The sequence below is a fragment of the Podarcis melisellensis genome (assembly GCF_964234715.1).
Source record: "Podarcis melisellensis genome assembly, chromosome: 3".
In the NCBI taxonomy this organism is placed as follows: domain Eukaryota; kingdom Metazoa; phylum Chordata; class Lepidosauria; order Squamata; family Lacertidae; genus Podarcis; species Podarcis melisellensis.
This window is the reverse complement of record NC_138530.1, coordinates 18,838,367-18,859,647: the sequence shown is the minus strand read 5'-3', so window position 1 is coordinate 18,859,647 and position 21,281 is coordinate 18,838,367. Positions and strand designations below refer to the sequence as shown.

The 21,281-nt window shown below is 46.5% G+C and overlaps 2 protein-coding genes across 2 annotated transcripts in view; both read left to right on the top strand.

Moving 5' to 3' along the window:
• MRPL2 (mitochondrial ribosomal protein L2) lies at window positions 1–9,891 on the top strand. The gene is made up of 8 exons (XM_081904382.1): window positions 1–100; window positions 2,056–2,145; window positions 3,988–4,153; window positions 5,391–5,532; window positions 5,660–5,775; window positions 6,755–6,865; window positions 8,301–8,374; window positions 9,588–9,891. The coding sequence occupies exons 2-8, from the start codon at window positions 2,077–2,079 to the stop codon at window positions 9,798–9,800; spliced, it is 891 nt and encodes a 296-aa protein (XP_081760508.1). The 5' UTR covers window positions 1–100; window positions 2,056–2,076; the 3' UTR covers window positions 9,801–9,891.
• A 2,315-nt stretch (window positions 9,892–12,206) lies between these two features.
• The window catches only part of LOC309365953 (cullin-9-like), a 38,524-nt gene continuing 29,449 nt past the window's right edge, over window positions 12,207–21,281 (top strand). The window contains exons 1-5 of the mRNA XM_081904582.1: window positions 12,207–12,258; window positions 16,301–16,885; window positions 18,221–18,375; window positions 19,511–20,023; window positions 20,996–21,131. Of these exons, the coding sequence (XP_081760708.1) occupies window positions 16,315–16,885; window positions 18,221–18,375; window positions 19,511–20,023; window positions 20,996–21,131 (1,375 nt within the window). The 5' untranslated portion in view covers window positions 12,207–12,258; window positions 16,301–16,314. The remainder of the gene's footprint in view (window positions 12,259–16,300; window positions 16,886–18,220; window positions 18,376–19,510; window positions 20,024–20,995; window positions 21,132–21,281) is intronic.

The following is a 21,281-nucleotide window of genomic DNA, read 5'->3' as shown; positions in this document are numbered from 1 at the left end:
GCAAAACTGGAGCTCCGCCCAGGACTGGCTTGCGCATGCTCCGTGGGCTCCGGAAGGCAGAATGGAGGCACAGGACTAGTGGCGTGGGACCTAATTCCGGGTGAGTGGAGGCGGCCTCAATGTCTCCTCATTCCCGGTGTCGCATTGAGCATGGCCATAATGCCTGCCTGAAAAACATTTCCGTTCCGGGGTGGGGTATAGTTTCCTGGAAAGCCTTGTTAGTTAGACCCCTGCAGCTGCCGGAGACGTTTCTCTGCAAAAGCCCTCCTCCTCCAGCTGCAATATACTGTGCAGGGTTTTCTTGGAAGTAAGCGCTGCTGAAACGCTTACATACCCTATGCATACCTACTCGGAGGTAAGACCCGTTAAACTCAGCGGGACTTACGACCAGGCAAGTGGGCGGAGAGGACTGCCGCCTAGGTGCGTTTCTCGCAATTAAGGCTGCTGTCCTGTGCACTTGAACATCGTGAAATTTACATCTGTGTAAGCTGGGTGTCATGTTGCACAAGAGACTGCTGTTTTTCCAAATGCCCTGCCCTGCCACAATCCTTCATTCTAATCCCTTGGGTGGGGGTGGGGTATTACTGGTGGTATTCACATAAATTTTACTCAAGAGTACTCCCCTTTAAACTAATGGACCTAACTTAGGCATGTTCATTAACTTCGGGGGGGGGGGATGGCTCAGTCAGTAAAGCATGAGACTCTTTAATATCTATAATACTCTGAGAAAAAACTTGGCTGAATTGCTACCCGACGCATCTCAGAAAAGCTCTTTGAGTGTTTTTCCTTTAATTATCAGGCACAACAATTAGAGGGGAATAATAAAGCGGGTGACGCTGTGGTCTAAACCGCTTAGCCTAGGGCTTGCCGATCGGAAGGTCGGCGGTTCAAATCCCTGCGGTTCAAATCCCCACGACTGGGTAAGCTTCCGTTGCTTGGTCCCAGCTCCTGCCAACCTAGCAGTTCGAAAGCACTTCAAAGTGCAAGTAGATAAATAGGTACCACTCCGGCAGGAAGGTAAACGGTGTTTCCGTGCGCTGCTCTGGTTTCGCCAGAAGCGGTTTAGTCATGTTGGTCACATGACCTGGAAAAACTGTCTGCGGACAAACATCGGCTCCCTCGGCCAGTAAAGCGAGATGAGCACTGCAACCCCAGAGTCATCTGCGACTGGACTTAACTGTCAGGGGTCCTTTACCTTTACCTTTAATAAAGACTTGTGATGGTCCCCCCTCCCCCAGATGAGGAAATCACTGCTCCTGAGCTGTCCTAGAATCTGTTTGCTAACAGTGTTACTTAGAAGTAACCATTGAGTTCAGTGAGGGTTACTCAAGTTGGTGTAGGATTGCAGCCTAAGAATGGGAATGCAAGCACTATGTCACTCTTCCTATCGCCACCCATAAATTTTCTTGTGATTCAAAGCAATTTCACACACTCTGCATGTGGATTTCATCCTGTTTTATACATTGAAATGCTTTCCTTAGAGAGACACCTCACAAGTTTTCTTACAACTCTAGGGATAATGCTTTGGAATAAGATGGTTCAGGATTCTCCCCAGTTCCAGTTATCTATGTTTTGGTGGCATAATGTGTAGAGCAAGCATAGGGAACCTGTGGCCTCTAGACATTGGACTACAACTCCCATCATCCCTGCTGGCTGGGGAGATAGAATTGGGAGTTCAACACCATCTGAATGGCCACAGGTTCCCCATCCTTGAAGTAGTGTCAATTAGTACCTGGGAAAGCTGGGTTTAGATCCTGAATCACTAGGTGACCTTGGGCCAATCACCACATCTCCCCGTAACATCTCTTACGGGCTTGTGAGAATCAAATGAAACAAACTCCATGGATGTCACTGTAAGCTTCTTGGAGAATGGTTTGGATTTTATTATTTTTATGGAACAAATAAAATGATAAATGGTTGTTTTCAGCTTTCCCCCTGGAAGTAGTGGCACTTATCCCAGCAAAGCTTTTTGTCTGTTTTGTGTTAATGGTTTTTATTGCTTACATCACTTCACACGTATCAGTAAACTAATAATCTGTTCTTCCCCATCTTCAGCAGGAACAGGTGTTACTGATAATGGCTGTATTTAGCTTGATTCGGAGCTTTGGGTCCCTGCTGTTGTCCTCTAGCCCTCGTCTCTCCCAGGTACAGCAGCCACGTTGATCAGTTTCTTATCTTTTTCCACTGTGGATTTATTATTGCATGCACTGTGTATATAGAATGTCCTCTCTCTGGATAGAATTTTGCTGTGGACCTTGCAGCGCAATTAAACTTGCTTATTTTCCTGACACCAAGGCCTTAAATTGTTTGGAATTACCAGGGCTCAGCCTAGAAACCAATTCCGTTTTAGTTGTTGCTGTTTGTTTTAGGATTTGACCAAATGACGCATGCAGATATAATAAGGAAAAATTCTTATGAGCATTTGTTTTCTGCTCTCTTGAGTAATCACAACCAACACCCCTCTCCCCAAAAAAATCTGAAAGTAGGGAGAACAGTGTTTGGCTTGGAGGTTGTGACATCTAATACAGGATTCAGTCCCAGCCCCTTCCACTGTAGACTGTTAAGCACCACAAACTTTTCAAGTGTTTTTGACCCTGTGTTTTGCAACAACTGCTGCATTTTTAACGCATTGCAGTGGGATAATTTTTTCAGATCTTTTACATAGTAATGCATTATATTACTATGATTTTTAAAAAGGGTCTGATGTGGTATAAGGCAGTTCCTTCTGTTCCTAATTAAATTAAGGCTTGCTTTCAGAACCAAAAAATAAATAAAAATTCAGATCTTTGCTGATAAGATTGTCACTGCATTTTAAGGCCGCATTTCCAAAGCACAATAGACAGTGAAGGATTGCGAGATTATGGCCTAGGTTACCAACCTGTTTAAGACCATGGGCACATTCAGACAGAAAATGGACACAGAACAAGCTTTGAAAGCACATAGAGCTGAAAGTGGGGGGGGGGGTGCGACTCTTCCAGCTTTCTCCTTCAGCTCTATGTACTTTACAAAGGAGGAAAAGATAGTCATTCTCATCACCTCATGACCAAGGGGGGCAGTGATGTTGTTGTTTAGTCGTGTACGACTCTTCGTGACCCCATGGACCAGAGCACGCCAGGCACCTCTGTCCTCCACTACCTCCCGCAGTTTGGTCAAACTCATGCTGGTAACCTCGAAAACACTATCCAACCATCTCGTCCTCTGTCGCCCCCTTCTCCTTGTGCCCTCCATCTTTCCCAGCATCAGTGTCTTCTCCAGGGAGTCTTCTCTTCTCATGAGGTGGCCAAAGTACTGGAGCCTCAGCTTCAGGATCTGTCCTTCCAGTGAGCACTCAGGGCTGATTTCCTTAAGAATGGATGCGTTTGATCTTCTTGCAGTCCATGGGACTCTCAAGAGTCTCCTCCAGCACCATAATTCAAAAGCACCAATTCTTCGGCGATCAGCCTTCTTTATGGTCCAGCTCTCACTTCCATACATCACTACTGGGAAAACCATGGCTTTAAGTATACGGACCTTTGTTGGCAAGGTGACGTCTCTACTTCTCAAGATGCTGTCTAGGCCTGTCATTGCCCTTCTCCCAAGAAGCAGGCGTCTTTTAATTTCGTGGCTGCTGTCACCATCTGCAGTGATCATGAAGCCCAAGAAAGTAAAATCTCTCACTACCTCCATTTCTTCCCCTTCTATTTGCCAGGAGGTGATGGGACCAGTGGCCATGATCTTCGTTTTTTTGATGTTGAGCTTCAGACCATAGGGGGCAGTGATAGTGGAGGACAAATCTATGCCAGAAGTCTGCAGCATAGTCTTCCATTAGCACCCAGAAAACATCTTTGTCCTCCGGGGGCAGTGATAGTGGAGGACAAAGATGTTTTCTGGGTGCTAATGGAAGACTATGCTGCAGACTTCTGGCATAGATCTAATTCAAACACACCCTGAACATAGGAATTAGGGTAGAAATTTCAGTTCATGATGCTTGATTTCTGCCTTTCCTAGATACCTGTGCCTCCCAAGCCTACCTGCCTTGCTGGCCTTGTCCATGCATACCGTGAAATCAGCACCTCTGCTGTTCTATCTACCTCCGATCCACTGTGGAAATGCAGGATCAAGTATACCACAAAGCCCATCGGCATGAAAAAGACAGGAGGGCGAGACCACACAGGTATGTCTGCAGCCCCTCACAGCTGGACTGCGCTCGAGTGAGCAAAGGCAACCTCCTCTGTCAGGAGAGACCAAGTAGGGGGAAAAGCCAAGTCTTCTGACGCCATTCTCCTATGGCAAGGGAATTTCTTTTTAAAAAACAACAACACAGTTTTTGTTTTAAATCTTTAGACTACGTTAAGGCAGGTGTGGGCAACCTTTCTTCTGTTGAGGGCCATATTCTCTCAAGGACAACTTGTTAGGGGCCGAATACTGGCAGCAAGATGGGAATGTGCTAACTAGGCTTTGGGAAGGAGGTAGGAAGGCTCTAGGACCCTACCAGAGCCCTTACGCCTCTTCCCAAAACCAGGCACATAATTGGGAAGGCAGTGGAAGTCCAACAATGGCTCTGAGAATGAGATGCTGGATTAGATGGGCTCTTGGCCTGATCCAGCAGGTTCTTTTTATGTTCTTGGAACTGCTTTTTAACTGAAGGCGCTGAGGATCAAGCCTTGGAACTTCTAGACACAAAGCTTGTGCACTGCCACTGAACTGTGACCCACCTCAAAGAAAATGGTGGATGCCAAGCTCCAGTTAGGAGGAGATATGTTCTTCCAATCATTATGCTTAGCATTTGTATTGTGCGTTTCGAGTGTACAAAGGACTTCACATGAAGTAATTCTTACAACAACCCATCAGGCCAGCGTAGCATTATCCAGGGTAGTTATCTCCATGTTACACAGGGGGGACTGGAACCGGAACAAAGAGGACGATAGTTTTCTTAATGCCACTGATTGAACTCATGGGTGAGGTGAGAATTTCCAGAACATAGCTGCACCAGGGCTCTCTAATATTTTTATTTTGGGGATTCATCGACTCAAATGAGAAATGCTCGAGTCAACTATCAAAATATTAATGAAGCAACTTTACATTAAGGACTCTTAGCTAAACATATTGTATTGTTCCCAAGTCAATATGAATAACAATCTGGGCATCTTTTGGTTTCTGATTCTAATCCTCAAGTTAATTCCTGCTTCCCCCTGCCCCACCAAGTGTGTATCAACCACCATGAAGACTAGAAGCTTGCTTTTTGAAACCGGAAAGCTTTTAGTCTCATTTCAGGTTTTACCTTTAGCCAGACCTAATTTCTGACCGCTTTCATAGGAATAGGGTGGTTGCTGGGAAGCTTGGTCCAGTATTTTTATCTATCCATTTGACTGCAATGTGTGATGCTGAATGAGCTCCATGTCCGTCACAAGGTCGTATCCGGGTGCATAGAATTGGAGGCGGGCATAAGCAGCGCTACCGCATGATTGATTTCCGAAGGCTGAACTATGAAGCTGGACAAGAGCCTGGTTCCTTTGAGGAGAAAGTGGTTCAGGTGCGGTACGACCCATGCAGGTGAGTAGCAGACACATGGTCTGGAGACTGTGGTGGTTTTTTTTTTCCTTTTTGATACTTGGGAATGAGACTGACAGCTTAGGCTGACCATGCCCTCTTGGTATCTCTTTGTTATTGCCCACGGCAGATCTGCAGACATAGCTCTCGTGGCTGGAGGGAAGAGGAGACGGTGGATCATTGCGACAGAAAACATGCAGGCTGGTGACATCCTCAAAACTTCAGGACAAATTGGCAGGATGGCAGGTAAATCTGGAGGACGGTGTCCCGTTCTGGGTGCCACATTTTACGAAGGACGTTGACCAGCTGGGTAATGCAGGTGGCAAGGACTCTGAAAAAACCAAGGCCCACGAATAGTTCTTAAGAGCTGAGTAGGTTTAGTCTGGAGAAGAGAATCTTTCAGAGGAGAGAGGGTAGCTCTCTTCAAGTATTTGAAGGGCTGTCTTTCAGAAGATGGGAGCAGGCTCAGTCTCTGTTGTTCCAGAGCGTAGGGCTGGAACTAATGTGTGGAAATTGCAGGGAAGCAGATTTCCTAACAGTAAGAACAGTTTTGACAGTGGAACAGGCAGTGGCTCCATCTGCGCCATACATTTAATGCAGTATCATGACGCTTTAAAGGGTTACGGCTTCCCCCAAAGAATCCTGGGAACTGTAGTTTGTTGAGGGTGCCTAAAGTTATTAGGACATCCACTTTTTCCTCCCCGCACAATATCAATAACTGCATTGATTTTTAACTCTATTTTTATTGCTGCTTTTATTTCTTAAACTGTAGTTGGATTTGATGTAATGCACTAAAATGCAGTAAGAGGTGAAAGCAGCAATAATGATACAATTAAAACACATACAGCATCTACGCATAGGCACATCACAATTGCTACAATGGACGTCAAAAGCATTTAAGTGGTCCACCAAGACCACCAGCAATTTTCAAGTGATCCATGGGGGGGAAATATTGAGGAACCACTGTTTAAATGTACAGGGAAGCATTAGCATCCGAAGCTCTGTTCTCACTCCCACCCTTACATTGGGTGGCCCTGTATCCATAACAGGGCCTTTTCAGTGGTGGCACCAACATTGTGCGCGGCATTCCTTGTGCTTGTCCACCTGCCGAAGGAGGACAGACTGAGGCTGCACACTTGGGCCTTAGTTCTACTTGGAGTTTTTGTGCCTTGGCTGTTTTCGGTGTGAATATGGTGGTGGAATTTATTTATTTATTGTCTTCCAGTGTCGGCTAACGAAGGAGATGCCTATCCAGTTGGGGCTCTGCCAGTAGGGACCCTGATCAACAATTTAGAGAGCCATCCTGGGAAAGGAGCGCAGTATATTCGAGCAGCAGGTCAGCACCAGATCAAGGCCAGAAACAACTTTGAGGGAGGTAGCAAACCTGGGCAGGTGGTCAGAATCAAGACCGCTGCCTCCTTTTCCTCCCTTCCTTTTCAACTAAAGGAGAAGGTTAAATCTGTTGGAACAAATGGAGTCTGTGTCCCAAAAGAATCTTATTCTGCCTCCTTCCACACACCCACACCCTTTTTTATAGGAGCTGCCCCTTTTTATTCTTATTTATGGATTTATAAACTGCTTCACGACAGAATGTTTCTAATGCGGTGTACAACACCAAGTTCCCCCCCCCCCCAAAAAAACATATAAAGTACCATATTTTTCGCACCATAGGGCGCACCGGACCATAGGGCGCACCAAGTTTTTAGGGGGGGAAATCAAGAAGAAAAAAAATCCCCCCCAGCCCCAAAGAGCAGCGTACAGGCTGCGCACAACCTCTCCCTGCCGGAGGGGTTGCGCGCGGCTATGGCACAAGCCAAGGCAGCGAGCAGGATGGATCCCGCTCGCTGTTTTGGGTTCCCCTTTAGCCCCGTGCAGCCTCTCCCAGGAGAGACGCTGGGAGGGAGATGCTGCGCAGGGCTTTCCTGGGAGGTGGGGGGATTCACCCACCTCCCGCAAAACCGGCAGAAGCCGCGCAACTTCTTTAAAGAGATCGCGGCTTCTCCTGGCTTTTCTGGGAGGTGGGAGAAGGGACTGATGTGGCCAGTCAGTCCTTTCTCCCTCCTGTGGAAAAGCCCGCAAGAGCGCACGGAGCTTGTGTGCAGCTCTTGGGGGCTTTTCCCGCCTGCCTCCCCCCTGCATTCGCTCCATAGGACGCACACACATTTTCCCTTGCTTTTTAGGAGGGGAAAAGTGTGTCCTATGGTGCGAAAAATACGGTAAATCTTTTGGGGAAGTCTCCATTGGTGGTCCCCCATTCATTCAGTGTTGTGGGCCCCAGCCTGTGGTACCACCTCCCGACTGAACCTTGCTGAACTTCAGGCACACAGCAGAAAATACTTTCTTATTCCAGTAGGCATTCTAAGCTTTATGATCAGGCATCCCCAAACTCTGCCCTCCTGCTGTTTTGGGACTGCAATTCCCATCATCCCTGACCACTGGTCCTGTTAGCTAGGGATGATGGGAGTTGTAGTCCCAAGACAGCAGGAGGGCCGAGTTTGGGAATGCCTGCTTTATGATGAACTTCTTACTCTTTTATTCTCTGTATGTTGTTGTTGTTTGTATACTGCTTAGAAATGCTAATGATTATTATATAAATGCCTTGATTTTTTTTTTTAAAAGGGACCCACACTGCTTTGTGGGAGATCAGGATCTGGCCAGCAGTTTGTAAAGAAGCTTATGGGGAATTCGCTTCCTTGCTGCTTCCAGTAAATGTGAGCTGGGCTGAGTCAAAGCATACTGAAGCCCTGCTGATGCCTTGTTCTTGCTTCCAGGCACCTGTGGCGTGATACTAAGGAAGGTGAACGAGACAGTCATCATCCAGTTACCCTCCAAGAGGCAAATGCAGGTAAACAATTTGGGATGCAACAGGCAACCTCCTCTGAGGGTGGCTAATTATCCTGTCACTCCTAATGCAGAGAAGCAGCAGAACTGGCTTCCCTCAGAGGACAGTGGTTTGTAGGAGGCAAGTCCACAGCAGCAAATCATGCAGAGATGCAACAGGCAGCCTCAGCCTGTTGTAAGACAAAGTACAGTGGTACCTCGGGTTAAGTACTTAATTTGTTCCGGAGGTCCGTTCTTAACCTGAAACTGTTCTTAACCTGAAGCACCATTTTAGCTAATGGGGCCTCCTGCTGCTGCTGCGCCGCCGCAGCACGATTTCTGTTCTCATCCTAAAGCAAAGTTCTTAACCCGAGGTAATATTTCTGGGTTGGCGGAGTCTGTAACCTGAAGCGTATGTAACCCGAGGTATCACTGTATATGCCGCCACGTGGCAGATGGCATCTGCTCGCTGACCCATCCATATGGCAGCCTTCTTCAACCTGGTGCCCACCAGATGTTTTGGACTACAGTTCCTATCAGACCTGGCTGGCGTTGCCAGCGGTCAAGTGGGAGTTGTAATCCAAGAAAATACAGAGGCCACCAGGTTGTATTGGTTGTATTGTTTGGGCCTTCTGTGCTGAACCAAGTTGTCAATAATAATAATAATATTTTTTTATTTATACCCCGCCTTTCCCAGTTCGGAAAACCGGGCTCAGGGCGGCTAACAACAAATTTAAAACACTTAATTGATGCAACAAAAAACAGCATAAAATACAATATAAAACATGAATAACAATAAATTCAGGATTCAAAAATCAATTTAGGGGGGGAAATCCATCCAATAAACATTAGATGATCACCAGGGCTAGCTGGCTAAATTAGTCCTATTTAGGCCAGCAAGGAGACCAGGGGAGAATTAGCTGTGGGTTCCCAGAGTGGGTAATCTTCATAAAAAGGGGAGGGAGAGGGAAGGAAGGGGAATAAAAGATCAGGCTAAGTTCAAATTGAAAGCCAGGCAGAATAGCTCTGTCTTACAGGCCCTGCGGAAGGAAGTTAAATCCAGAAAGATCCAGCAACATGTAAAAATCGAGGGTGTAATGACGTATGAAGCTTCTAACGTTATCATTGCTCAGTCTACACTTTCCCGCATAGGTTTTGTATGAGTTATGCAATGTGTCTACTGAGGTTCTTCACCCCTGGTTTGTATTCCTGCTCCATAACCTTTCTCACTCTTACAGGTGATGGAGACCTGCATGGCAACAGTGGGCCGCGTTTCCAACGTTGACCACAACAAGCGGATCATCGGGAAGGCTGGTCGGAACCGGTGGCTAGGGAAGCGGCCCAAGAGTGGCCTGTGGCATCGCAAGGGGGGATGGGCGGGCCGCAAGATCAGGCCCCTCCCACCCATGAAGAGCTATGTCAACATCCCATCAGCGTCTGCACATGTTTGATGCCTGTGTCTGTGTTGTCAGTGATTCTGTAGGATTCTGTCAATAAAGGCTATCCTCTGACATGTAAACTCAGCTAAGGTTGCAGAGTACATCCCTTGTTGTTGTTTGTTAATTTATTTACCGCTTATATGCCAAAATGGCCTCTGTTGTTTAGTCGTTTAGTTGTGTCTGACTCTTTGTGACCCCATGGACCAGAGCACGCCAGGCACTCCTGTCTTCCACTGCCTCCTGCAGTTTGGTCAAACTCATGCTGGTAACTTCGAGAACACTGTCCAACCACCTCGTCCTCTGACATCCCCTTCTTGTGCCCTCCATCTTTCCCAACATCAGGGTCTTTTCCAGGGAGTCTTCTCTTCTCATGAGGTGGCCTAAGTATTGGAGCCTCAGCTTCAGAATCTGTCTATCCGGTGAGCACTCAGGGCTGATTTCCTTCAGAATGGATAGATTTGATCTTCTTGCAGTCCACGGGACTCTGAAGCATCTCCTCCAGCACCATAATTCAAAACCATCAATTCTTCGGCAATCAGCCTTCTTTATGGTCCAGCTCTCACTTCCATACATCACTACTGGGAAAACCATAGCTTTAACTATATGGGCCTTTGTTGGCAAGTTGATGTCTCTGCTTTATAGATTACAGCTATAAAATCAGTACAATTGCAGTGGGGCATTAAAACACCCTCAGTTAAACAGGATTTAATAGCATAACCATTTTAAGAGTTAAAATAATAACATCGGAAATTGGTTCAGGGGAATGCTTGCCCAAACAAGTGTGTCTTCAGGAGCCCTCAGAATGCCAGTACTGATGTGGGCATCTCATTTCAGCAGGGATGGCATGAAAAAGCCTGCCTCTCTGTTACCATAAACTGATAATCGTACAGTTCTGGCAAAATGGGGGATTGTTGAAAGAATACTGTAAATCAAACTGGAGAGAACAGTTTACTGGGGATGACACACTAAACAACCTAGTCTTAGTCAGAATTGGAAGGATCTGAACCCATTTAAATTGGTGTGCTTAGGTTTAACTGACTCAGTACGGAATCCGATTGTTAGGGTAATGTGGGCAGATTGCGATGCAGTACGAAAAAAATTGTGGTAGAGCGATGCGTTAATTAGGATTAACTAAAACGTCACCCCAAAATAGCAAGCGTGCTTTCACCTCCAGACCAGAACCCTTATGGCTAGAGGTTCAGCAAAACATAGGGGGTGGGTAGGGAAGGGGGATAAGAAAATCTGGGCATGATTCAGGAGTAAAAGCCTGCATCTTGTTGAGAGTCTTGAGATGCAATGAAAATGTTGGGAATCTGACATACAATAATAGATATAGGTAGTGCTCAGAGCCATTACCACAGCAAATGGCTCATTTGACCTTGCACCTGTGATTACCTTGCCCATGGGGTGAATTAGGCTGAAGGAAATTGAACCCTTTCTATGCCCAGCTTCTCCAACAAATGTTAGACTGAATTAGGCTGCATTGCTACACCCATTTACCTGGGAGAAAGCCTTGTGGAAATCAGTGGGACTTACCATTGAGTAGACCCATATAGAATTGCAGCGTCAAGTCTCTGCTAGATGCAAAATGAATTTCATGATGCAGAGAGGCTGCAGAATAGCAATGGCAATTCTGCATGTTAAAAAATATAAAACTTTGCATTAATACCTGTGGCATCTTACCTGTTTACTCAAAAGTATGTCTCAGTTGTGCTCCATGGGGGCTGTTCCTCAGTGAGTACACAGAGGATTGCAGTTTTAATACCTCTTAGTAGGGAGCAAATCTCATTGAACTTAATGGGATTTGCATCTGAGCAGACATGTATATAGGACTGCCCTGTAGGCACCCCTAATACGGTTGACACACGTCAGGTGAGGCATGATGATATATTTTACTATGATGATATCTTTTACTATGGTAAATATTTTTATTGCCCATCCCAGGGATGGGGACTCACTGAAGTTACATATGTGTTCACAAGCATCCACATGTTTGCACACTCATGCAAAAATAATTCTTTATCCAACTGATTTATAATCCCAGCTGTTTTAGAAAGCCCGGTGTGGGTTTCAATTCTGTTTTTAGTCCATTGTATTGCAGGGCTTTAAACTTCCTGTATTTTTTTTAAAAAATACGGCTATTGTTTATTTTTTTAAGTAATATTATTGTTTTATCTTTTTCGGCCAACCCGCTTTTGAGAAGTTCGCCTCCCTCTTGCAATCAGGAGGCATATAAATTTAATGAAGCAAACAATTAAAGAATATAAGCAAAAGGGGGGAAATGCATAAATAATACGCTTTAATCCAACAAAGCAAAAAAAAAAAAAAAGGAAGGGGGGAATAAAAAGAGATATTTTGTTCCATCTGTTCTTTGCAATGAGACGCTCCGCGAAAGTAATAAGTTTGCCTCGCGACGGCAGCCGTAGTGCGTCAGTGGGAAGGCGGGACACGAGCAGGAAAGGCGGAAGAGGTGAGGCAGCTGCTAGGCTGGATAAAGTAAGGGAGGCTGCCGACAAGGCTCGCCCGCCCGAAGGGTTGCGGGTAGTTGTTGCTGTTGTTGTTTTGCGTATGTGTATTCATGTTGTGAGGGGTTTTTTTTTTGGGGGGGGGCGGGTTGCGAGTGAGGTTAGCCTATAATCTCGAGGCTTCCGGCGGGATCGAACCCGCAGCTGTCGAGCGTCCAAGGCTCGCGCGCCTCCTGCGTTCCATGGGGACCCCGGCCCCTGCCGTCGCTTCAGGAGACCCCGTGGGAACGGGGCAGCATTGGCGACAGGTGGCCGAGCCCGAGCTGCAGCTGCAGCGCGGCGCAGTGTTATCACATATATATGATTGTTGTTGTTTAGTCGTGTCCGACTATTTGTGACCCCATGGACCAGAGCACGCCAGGCACTCCTGTCTTCCACTGCCTCCCGCAGTTTGGTCAAATTCATGCTGGTAGCTTCGAGAACACTGTCCCACCATCTCGTCCTCTGTCGTCCCCTTCTCCTTGTGCCCTCCATCTTTCCCAACATCAGGGTCTTCTCCAGGGAGTCTTCTCTTCTCATGAGGTGGCCAAAGTATTGGAGCCTCAGCTTCAGGATCTGTCCTTCCAGTGAGCACTCAGGGCTGATTTCCTGAAGAATGGATAGGTTTGATCTTCTTGCAGTCCATGGGACTCTCCAGAGTCTCCTCCAGCACCATAATTCAAAAGCATCAATTCTTCCGCCATCAGCCTTCTTTATGGTCCAGCTCTCACTTCCATACATCACTACTGGGGAAACCATAGCTTTAACTATACAGACCTTTGTTGGCAAGGTGATGTCTCTGCTTTTTAAGATGCTGTCTAGGTTTGATATATGATAACGTGTGTGTGTGTGTGTGTGTGTGTGTGTGTGTAGTGCAGTCTCATTTTATCATCTATCTATACCTTATCATTTTGTTTATTTATTAAATCTATAAAGGTAAAGGTACCCCTGCCCATATGGGCCAGTCTTGCCAGACTCTAGGGTTGTGTGCTCATCTCAACTCTATAGGCCAGGAGCCAGCGCTGTCCGCAGACACTTCCGGGTCACGTGGCCAGCGTGACAAGCTGCATCTGGCAAGCCAGCGCAGCATACGGAACGCCGTTTACCTTCCCGCTGGTAAGCGGTCCCTATTTATCTACTTGCACCCGGGGGTGCTTTCGAACTGCTAGGTTGGCAGGCGCTGGGACCGAACAATGGGAGCGCACCCCGCCGCAGGGATTCGAACCGCTGACCATGCAATCTGCAAGTCCTAGGCGCTGAGGTTTTACCCACAGCGCCACCCGCGTACCTATACACACGTAGTCAGAGCCTCACATAGTCAGAGCCTCGCCGTAAGCTTTGCAGCCGGGCCAAAAATAAATCTAAGTATCAAAAGGAGCCCAATTCATTGGATACAACATTTGCAGGCTCAAGCCCTGATAGATTTGGACGTCTTTATGGTGCTGCCCTTTCTCTCTCTGCTACAAACACAGCTGCTCCTCTGGATGGCATCCTAACGGTACTTTTTGAGTGCTTTTTAACTAGAAGCTGATCTCAACTGAAAAGTGTTTGGGTAGAATATGCTATATGGGATAGATTGGCAAGATCCCACGCTGGCACGTGCAAGCTAGCACATTTGCGCAGCCCTATGGGATGCAGATGGTACTGTGGGTTTAACCACAGAGCCTAGGACTTGTCGATCAGAAGGTTGGCGGTTCGAATCTCCGCAGTGAGGTGAGCTCCTGTTGCTCGGTCCCTGCTCCTGCCAACCTAGTAGTTCGAAAGCACGTCAGAATGCAAGTAGATAAATAGGTACCGCTCCGGCGGGAAAGTAAACAGTGTTTCCGTGCACTGCTCTGGTTCGCCAGAAGCGGCTTAGTCATGCAGGCCATATGACCCGGAAGCTGTACGCTGGCTCCCTCGGCCAATAAAGCAAGATGAGCGCCGCAAGCCCAGAGTCAGTCACGACTGGACCTAATGGTCAGGGGTCCCTTTACCTTTATGGCAGCCGTGGTTTTCAAACATCTTGGGTGGCAGGCGGGTATCCCTGGTATTCCTCAAGAAGGACATCTTTAACAGGTTTGTTGAAGGATGCCCATCTTACAGACCTTGAACTGTGATGTGAAGCTGCAAAGAGGATTCTTCTTTAATAAAGAAAGATGTGGTCTTCATAATTCCTTAAATAAAAATGTAGTTTAGGTGCATAATCTTTCATAGACTATTCCAGTTAGTGTTAGATGCTGAAATGAATAGAACAATTTTTTAAAGGCAGTTTTTAACCTCAGCTAGCTGTTGTGCATCATTTATAATTACAGCCATTATTTGCCTGTGTCTTGCATAGATCCAAACCAGCCTGTCTTCAAAACAAATGAAAACTGCTTGTTGAATCATTAAAATAACACCTCTGAAAGCAACAGTAGTGTGGTACCTTTTATCTTGACCTATACACCACAAAATTGTGTGCAGGCTTTCAGGTTCATTGGATTTCTTTTTCAGGCTGGATGTTAATTAAAAGAGAATATAAAAACATGCTGCCTAACAAGATGTGGCATAAGCCCCATGTGTGGTTTGTCTTCCAATGGAGTGTAGAAGTTGTTGACCCAATTAGGTTAGATTGTGCTGTATCTCCACCTGTACAACAAGATCACTGAAATGAAATAGTAACAGGCAGTCTCCCTTTGAAAATATATAAGCTAGCAAGTTATTCACATCTGTCTCTAGGACAAATACTTGTCCAAGATAGGTTGCTTATAAGTGCGGGAAATGGATGTTAGAGTAGAAGACAGCAAGCAAGGAATAATTTGAGGGAGAACACATGCTTAAATTCCAGTGTAGCATTAGGTCACACCTCATTAGATTACAACAGCTTTCACTTTTGTGCTGTGTTGACAGTGAATTACTTTTTGCCCAGCTTCATCTATGGTCACGAAGTCTGTACTGAACTAAAATTTCTCTATAGAGAAGTATACTGAAGAGAAGTATACTTCAGTCGGATTAGGAGACAATAAAGTTCTATAGGTCTTCTTGAAACCCTTTGGTATGGAACAGCTTGTCCATATTCCAAAATGCTATCTTTAGAAACAAATAATTAGTGCAAACTGTTATAGATGCATGTTCACTGTCAGGCTTCCTGACATTCACAAATTATGTTGGCCCTGGTTGAAGTTGTTTGAAGGGGCAGCCCAAGTTGGCATGAGTGGATATAAGAACATAAAAATAGCCCAACTGGATCAGGCGAGTGACTCATCTCATCCATCGTTTTGTTCTCACAATGGCCAACCAGATGCCTATGGGAAACCCAAAGCAGGATCTTGGTGCAACAGCACTCTCCCCATGTGTGATTGTCAGCAACTAGCATTCAGAAGCATACCGCATCTGACAATGTAGTAGAACCTACTACTAGTAGTAATCATTGATACTTATATCTTTCATAAATTTTCTTAATACTCTTTTTCACCCATCCCAGTTGGTACCCATTGCTTCCTTTGGCCACAGTGAATTCCATAGTTTAAATATACTACTAATACTAATACTACTACTACTACTACTGCTGCTGCTACTACTACTACTACTAATTATTATTATTTGTACTTCACTCTCCCTGGCCGGAGCTGGGTTCAGATAACATCATATACGGTAAATAACACAGTATACATAAAAACAGGCATCAATTAAAATACACCTTAAAATTAATTCAGACAAATTAAAATATGCACTGTGTGAAGAAGTTCTTTTCTTTTGTCTGCCCTGAATCTTCCTATGTTCAGCTTCATTGCATGGTCCAGAGTTTTAGTCTTCTGAGATCCAGTAGGAAGAGAGGTAACTCCAACAACGATCTCAGCTATTTGCCGAGTTTGAGGAATGTCTGATCTTCCTTGGGGTAGTAGTTTCTAACAGCACACTGAACATGCCGCAGTTGTGTCTCAAAGCAATGTTCCTGTATTTTGGGCTGTCTTACTCAACGTTTCTATAGTCCTCTATTTAGAGGTGGTTCCAGAGGTCGTGACCTGCTTCTCTCTGTACTGGCAGGTGCTTTCCCTGTCATGGTGATTGAGAGGCAAAATGGGAATGTGTTAGTGCATCTCGGACCCAAGATTCAGAGCTATCCTGAGGAGTTAATCCGGCAGCGCCGAGGTCACAATGGGCACGTTGAATACCTGATTCGCTGGAACCTGGAAAATGGTAGAGGAAGTAGGCCTGGCACCTGTTCAGCAGAGAGCAGCATGGAGAATTTCCTGATGTGGATGTCGGCAGATGATGCCTATGCCAACTGCCCAACACTCTTAGGCAAGAAGACACCCAAGGAAGAGCGTTCACGCAGAATATTCCCTCCCGATGTCACGTTGGATGAAGCATCTCTTTCGGAGATGAAGGCCGATGTCAGGAACTTAGTGCAGCGGGCTGCTTGGCAAATGGCCAGCCCCACAGTCCCTCAGTCCTCCATTCTGAACACCATTCAAGTGCTCAGTGCTTATGCCAGTATTGGCTCATTGATGGGGGTCTTCAAGGAAACGGGTGCCCTCAGTCTGCTGATGAAGATGCTGTGTAACGAGGAGGAGCAGATCCGTCGCAGCGCAGGCAAGATCCTGAGGGCTTTGGCTTCGCACAATGCAGGTGAGACTCAGAAGATTTGTTCTTTTTTAGGGACTGACTCCAGCTATGATGCAATTCCTGTCTAAGGACTACACTAGCCCTTTGTATTTAATACACAGGGTTTTTAAAAATGCAACTAGCACCAGATGGTATGCATGTACTGATAATTATCAAGATTGCAGCATGCATGAACAGATATTTCATCCTTTCCTCCTGTGCAGCAGTCCTGAAGGAAAGTCCTCTTCTCAAGCTGGTGTTTGCAGACTCTTATTGGTGTCAAAGGTGGGATGGGGGAAAGGTTTCTCCTAATAGAAATACTAATTTTAGAGGAGGGATATTCCTCAGTCCACAGAAGGAGCCAAAAGGGTTAAATTCCCTCCCTGCTTACTCTGATCCCATTAATTATCAACCTCACCGGGTGATGCTACAAGTCTGGTTTGGACCTAAGGCTTCTAAAGTATCTTAAGACATGTTCTTTTGTAAGTTGCATTAAATGACAGTGCCTAGCCAGTGCTTTCGTCATCCCCGTACTGATGTAAACAGACACTATCCTCTCCCCCCCTTAATATCCTATGATAATTATTTCTTGTTCAGCCTTGGTTAATACTTCTAATAAATGGTTGAATTACTAAAAAATTATAGGGTGACTGTCAGTTATGATTCCCAAAGCCATATTAGGGCACTGGCTTTATTTTAAATGATGAGGAATCCGTTTGCATTTGATGAATGCACCTCACAGTCGCAAAAAGGGACACCCCAGACATTTTCTTGCCTGGAGCCTAGTATGCACATTTCTGCCTCGAGCATGAAGAGCTGCTCTGTGTGGGCAGAAGCATTTTGCCAGTCCCACTATGCCATACTTTGGCTTAGAGTAAGGTCATTACTCCCGTCTTTCGGTCCCAGCTCCTGCCCACCTAGCAGTTTGAAAGCACCCTTAAGTGCAAGTAGATAAATAGGTACCGCTTTCTAGCGGGAAGGTAAACAGTGTTTCTGTGTGCTGCGCTGGCCACGTGACTCGGAGGTGTCTGCGGACAGCGCTGGCTCCCGGCCTCTAGAGTGAGATGGGCGCGCAACCCCAGAGTTGGACACGACTGGCCCGTACGGGCAGGGGTACCTTTACCTTTACCTTTAAGGTCATTAACTGCTTCCTGACTTAGTTTTTTGTCAAGAGTTAATCCCCTGAGCCTCATTCTGTAAGCTGCTATCTGGAATTGCCTCATTTTATGTATTCTATTGCGTATGTCAGTGTGAAAGAACCGACCCCCCGTCTTACTGTGGAGACGGGAGTTCTGTGAGCAAGAAGATGCTTTAGTACACATGCAAAGGAAGTGCCATATTAGATATCTCTGGTTTCAGGAAGCCGAGCCTATGTCCTCTTGTCCCTGAGCCGGCAGGATGGCATTGAACAACACATGGATTTCGACAGCCGCTACACCCTGCTTGAGCTGTTTGCAGAAACAACATCCTCAGAAGAGCACTGCATGTCCTTTGAGGGGATCCCTCTTCCACAGGTATTAACTGACCTAGATGGGGCTGCTTCCAGTACAGGTCTGGAGGTATATTCGAGGGGTGTGTGGGTGAGATAATTGGGAAGTAACCTGGAGAGAGGTCCAGCGCCGAGGGCCTTTTGGCGGTTCCCTTGCTGCAAGAAGCCAAGTTACAGGGAACCAGGCAGAGGGCCTTACAGTAGTGGCACCCGCCCTGTGGAACGCCCTCCCACCAGATGTCAAAGAGAAAAATAACTACCAAACTTTTAGAAGACACCTGAAGGCAGCCCTGTTTAGGGAAGCTTTTAATGTTTATTAGGTTATTGTATTTTAGTGTTCTGTTGGAAGCCGCTCAGAGTGGCTGGGGAAACCCAGCCAGGTGGGCGGGCTACAAATAAATTATTATTATTATTATTATTATTATTATTATTATTATTATTATTATTATTATTAGTTTATTTATTGAAGGCAGGGGGACAAGGGCATGGAGATCTCCCCATTACTTTATTTATATCCTCTCTATTTGCACGTTCAAGGTGCCTCACAAAATCAGCCTTGCAAAAAGCATCACCAACCCTGAATATGTTTTGGACTGCTGTTCCGAGCCGTCACAGCGAGTGGTCAGGGCTGATGAGAGTTAAAAGTCCAAAATAATTTGGAGAGCTGGGAAAGGCTGATTTAAATCAAGGAACTTTAAATAATGGTCTCCATCAGCAAGGAAGGAAAGGCCGCTTTAAATAATGGATGTGAATCAAGTTTACAGTGGTGCCCCGCAAGACGAATGCCTCGCAAGACGGAAAACCCGCTAGACGAAAGGGTTTTCCGTTTTGGAGGTGCTTCGCAAAACGAATTTCCTATGGCCTTGCTTCACAAGACGAAAATGTCTTGCGAGTTCCTGCGGGTTTTTTTTTCCTTTCCCCCCCTTTTCCCAAGCCGCTAAGCCGTTTAACAGCTGATCAGCTAAGCCGCTAAGCCGCTTAACAGCTGATCCGCCAAGCCGCTTAACAGCTGATCCACTAAGCCGCTAATAGCGCTAAGCGGCTTGCTTACGAAAAAACCGCAAGATGAAGAGACTCGCAGAACAGATTCTTTTCGTCTTGCGAGGCACCACTGTACATGGCTATTTCTTCATAGTTCTTCATCTTCTTCCCTGCTCCAGATTCCAGGAAAGCTGCTGTTTTCTCTGGTGAAGCGCTACCTATGTGCCACCTCCCTCGTGGACAAACACCATAGCACCACAGACCCGGGAGGGGAGCATGCAGCCTCTGAGCCCTTCAGTGTGTGCTCCGGGGACAGCAAAAGGCTGCAGCGCGAGTTTGACTTCAGCATGGCCATGGCCAGCCTTGTTTCAGAGCTGGTGCAGGCCATGGGCTGGGATCGCGGTTGGCAGTTCCGGACCCTCAGCAGGAAGCCGCCCTGGGCAGCTCAGTCTATCTTCCAGTCCCAGGCTCCCAGTGGCACCACCGTCCTGCCAGCCACTCGGCTCCCCCAGAAGGAGACTGGCACTTTCAAGCTGCGCTCGGCCTTCCCCAGTCGCAACAGCTACGTGGAGTACGTGCAGGAGAAGTTGGTGCGGGGCATGCGCGTGCGCATGTTGGAAGACTACGAGAAAGTCTGTGCGGGAGACGAAGGCGAGTTCCTCCAGAGCAATGACGGCACGCCACCCATCCAGGTATTGCTGAGTTTGGGGAACATCCTGGCTTCTGGGACCCAGGGGTTGCCGTACCCACCTTTCTCAACCTGTGGGTCCCCAGATGTTGTTGAACTACAACTCCCATCACCCCTAGTTAGCAAGGCCCAGAGCTCAGGGATGATGGGAGTTGTAGTCCAACAACATCTGGGGACCCACAGGTTGAGAACCACTGCTGTAAGAAGAAGAAGAAGAGTTTGGATTTGATATCCCGCCTTTCACTCCCCTTCAGGAGACTCAAAGCGGCTAACATTCTCCTTTCCTTTCTTCCCCCACAACAAACACTCTGTGAGGTGAGTGGGGCTGAGAGACTTCAGAGAAGTGTGACTGGCCAAAAGTCAGCCAGCAGCTGCATGTGGAGGAGCGGAGACGCGAACCCGGTTCCCCAGATTACGAGACTACCGCTCTTAACCACTACACCACGCTGGCTCTAGAATTTTGATGTTTGGGGATCTCGTTGGGTTTCTGAAGCTGTTCTGGCCTTGGTGGTATGAGCAGCAGAATCACCACTGTGTCAAGAGGGAGGGTTTTGTTCTGACTGGGGTGGGCCTCTCTGTTGTACAGCCCGGACCCTGAGGTCCAGCACCGAGGGCCTTCTGGCAGTTCACTCATTGTGAGATGAGAGGTTACAGGGAACCAGGCAGAGGGCCTTCTCAGTAGTGGCACCTGCCCTGTGGAACGCCCTCCCATCAGATGTCAAGGAAATAAGCAACTACCTGACTATTTCATCTGAAAACAGACCTGTATCAGGAAGTTTTTAACGTGTGGTGTTTTACTGTGGTTTTAAAATTTTGTTGGAAGCCGCCCAGAGTGGCTGGGGCAACCCTTTCAGATGGGTGACATATAAACAATAAATCATTATGGCTGCTGAATCATATAAGGGGCAAGGTCAAATTGCTTGCAGGACAAGTAGGCGGAGTCTTCTTTTTTATGTTGGCCCCTGTTTGTTTCCAGGTTTACTGGGAGTCTCTGGGCCGCACATACTGGGTGCATTGGCACATGGTTGAGATCATTGGTTCCTCGGGGCATGCAGATGAGAAAGCCCAAGAAAAGTTAACCAGCCTTACAGCTTCTCTGAGACGGGACACAGGTAAGGCAGTGCTGGGATGCTATAATGAATAATAATAATAATATTTTTTTATTTATATCCTGGTTCAAAAACCAGGCTCAGGGCAGCTAACAACAAATTTTAAAAACGTAGTTGTAAAAGCAGCATAAAATACAGTATAAAAACATGAAT

Excerpts from the sequence above, each read along its gene's own strand:
- MRPL2 (XM_081904382.1), top strand. The coding sequence starts at position 2,077 with ATGGCTGTATTTAGCTTGATTCGGAGCTTTGGGTCCCTGCTGTTGTCC. Across the intron at positions 5,533-5,659 it reads GTGCGGTACGACCCATGCAG|ATCTGCAGACATAGCTCTCG; the intron begins GTGAGTAGCAGA and ends TGCCCACGGCAG. Across the intron at positions 6,866-8,300 it reads GCAGTATATTCGAGCAGCAG|GCACCTGTGGCGTGATACTA; the intron begins GTCAGCACCAGA and ends TCTTGCTTCCAG.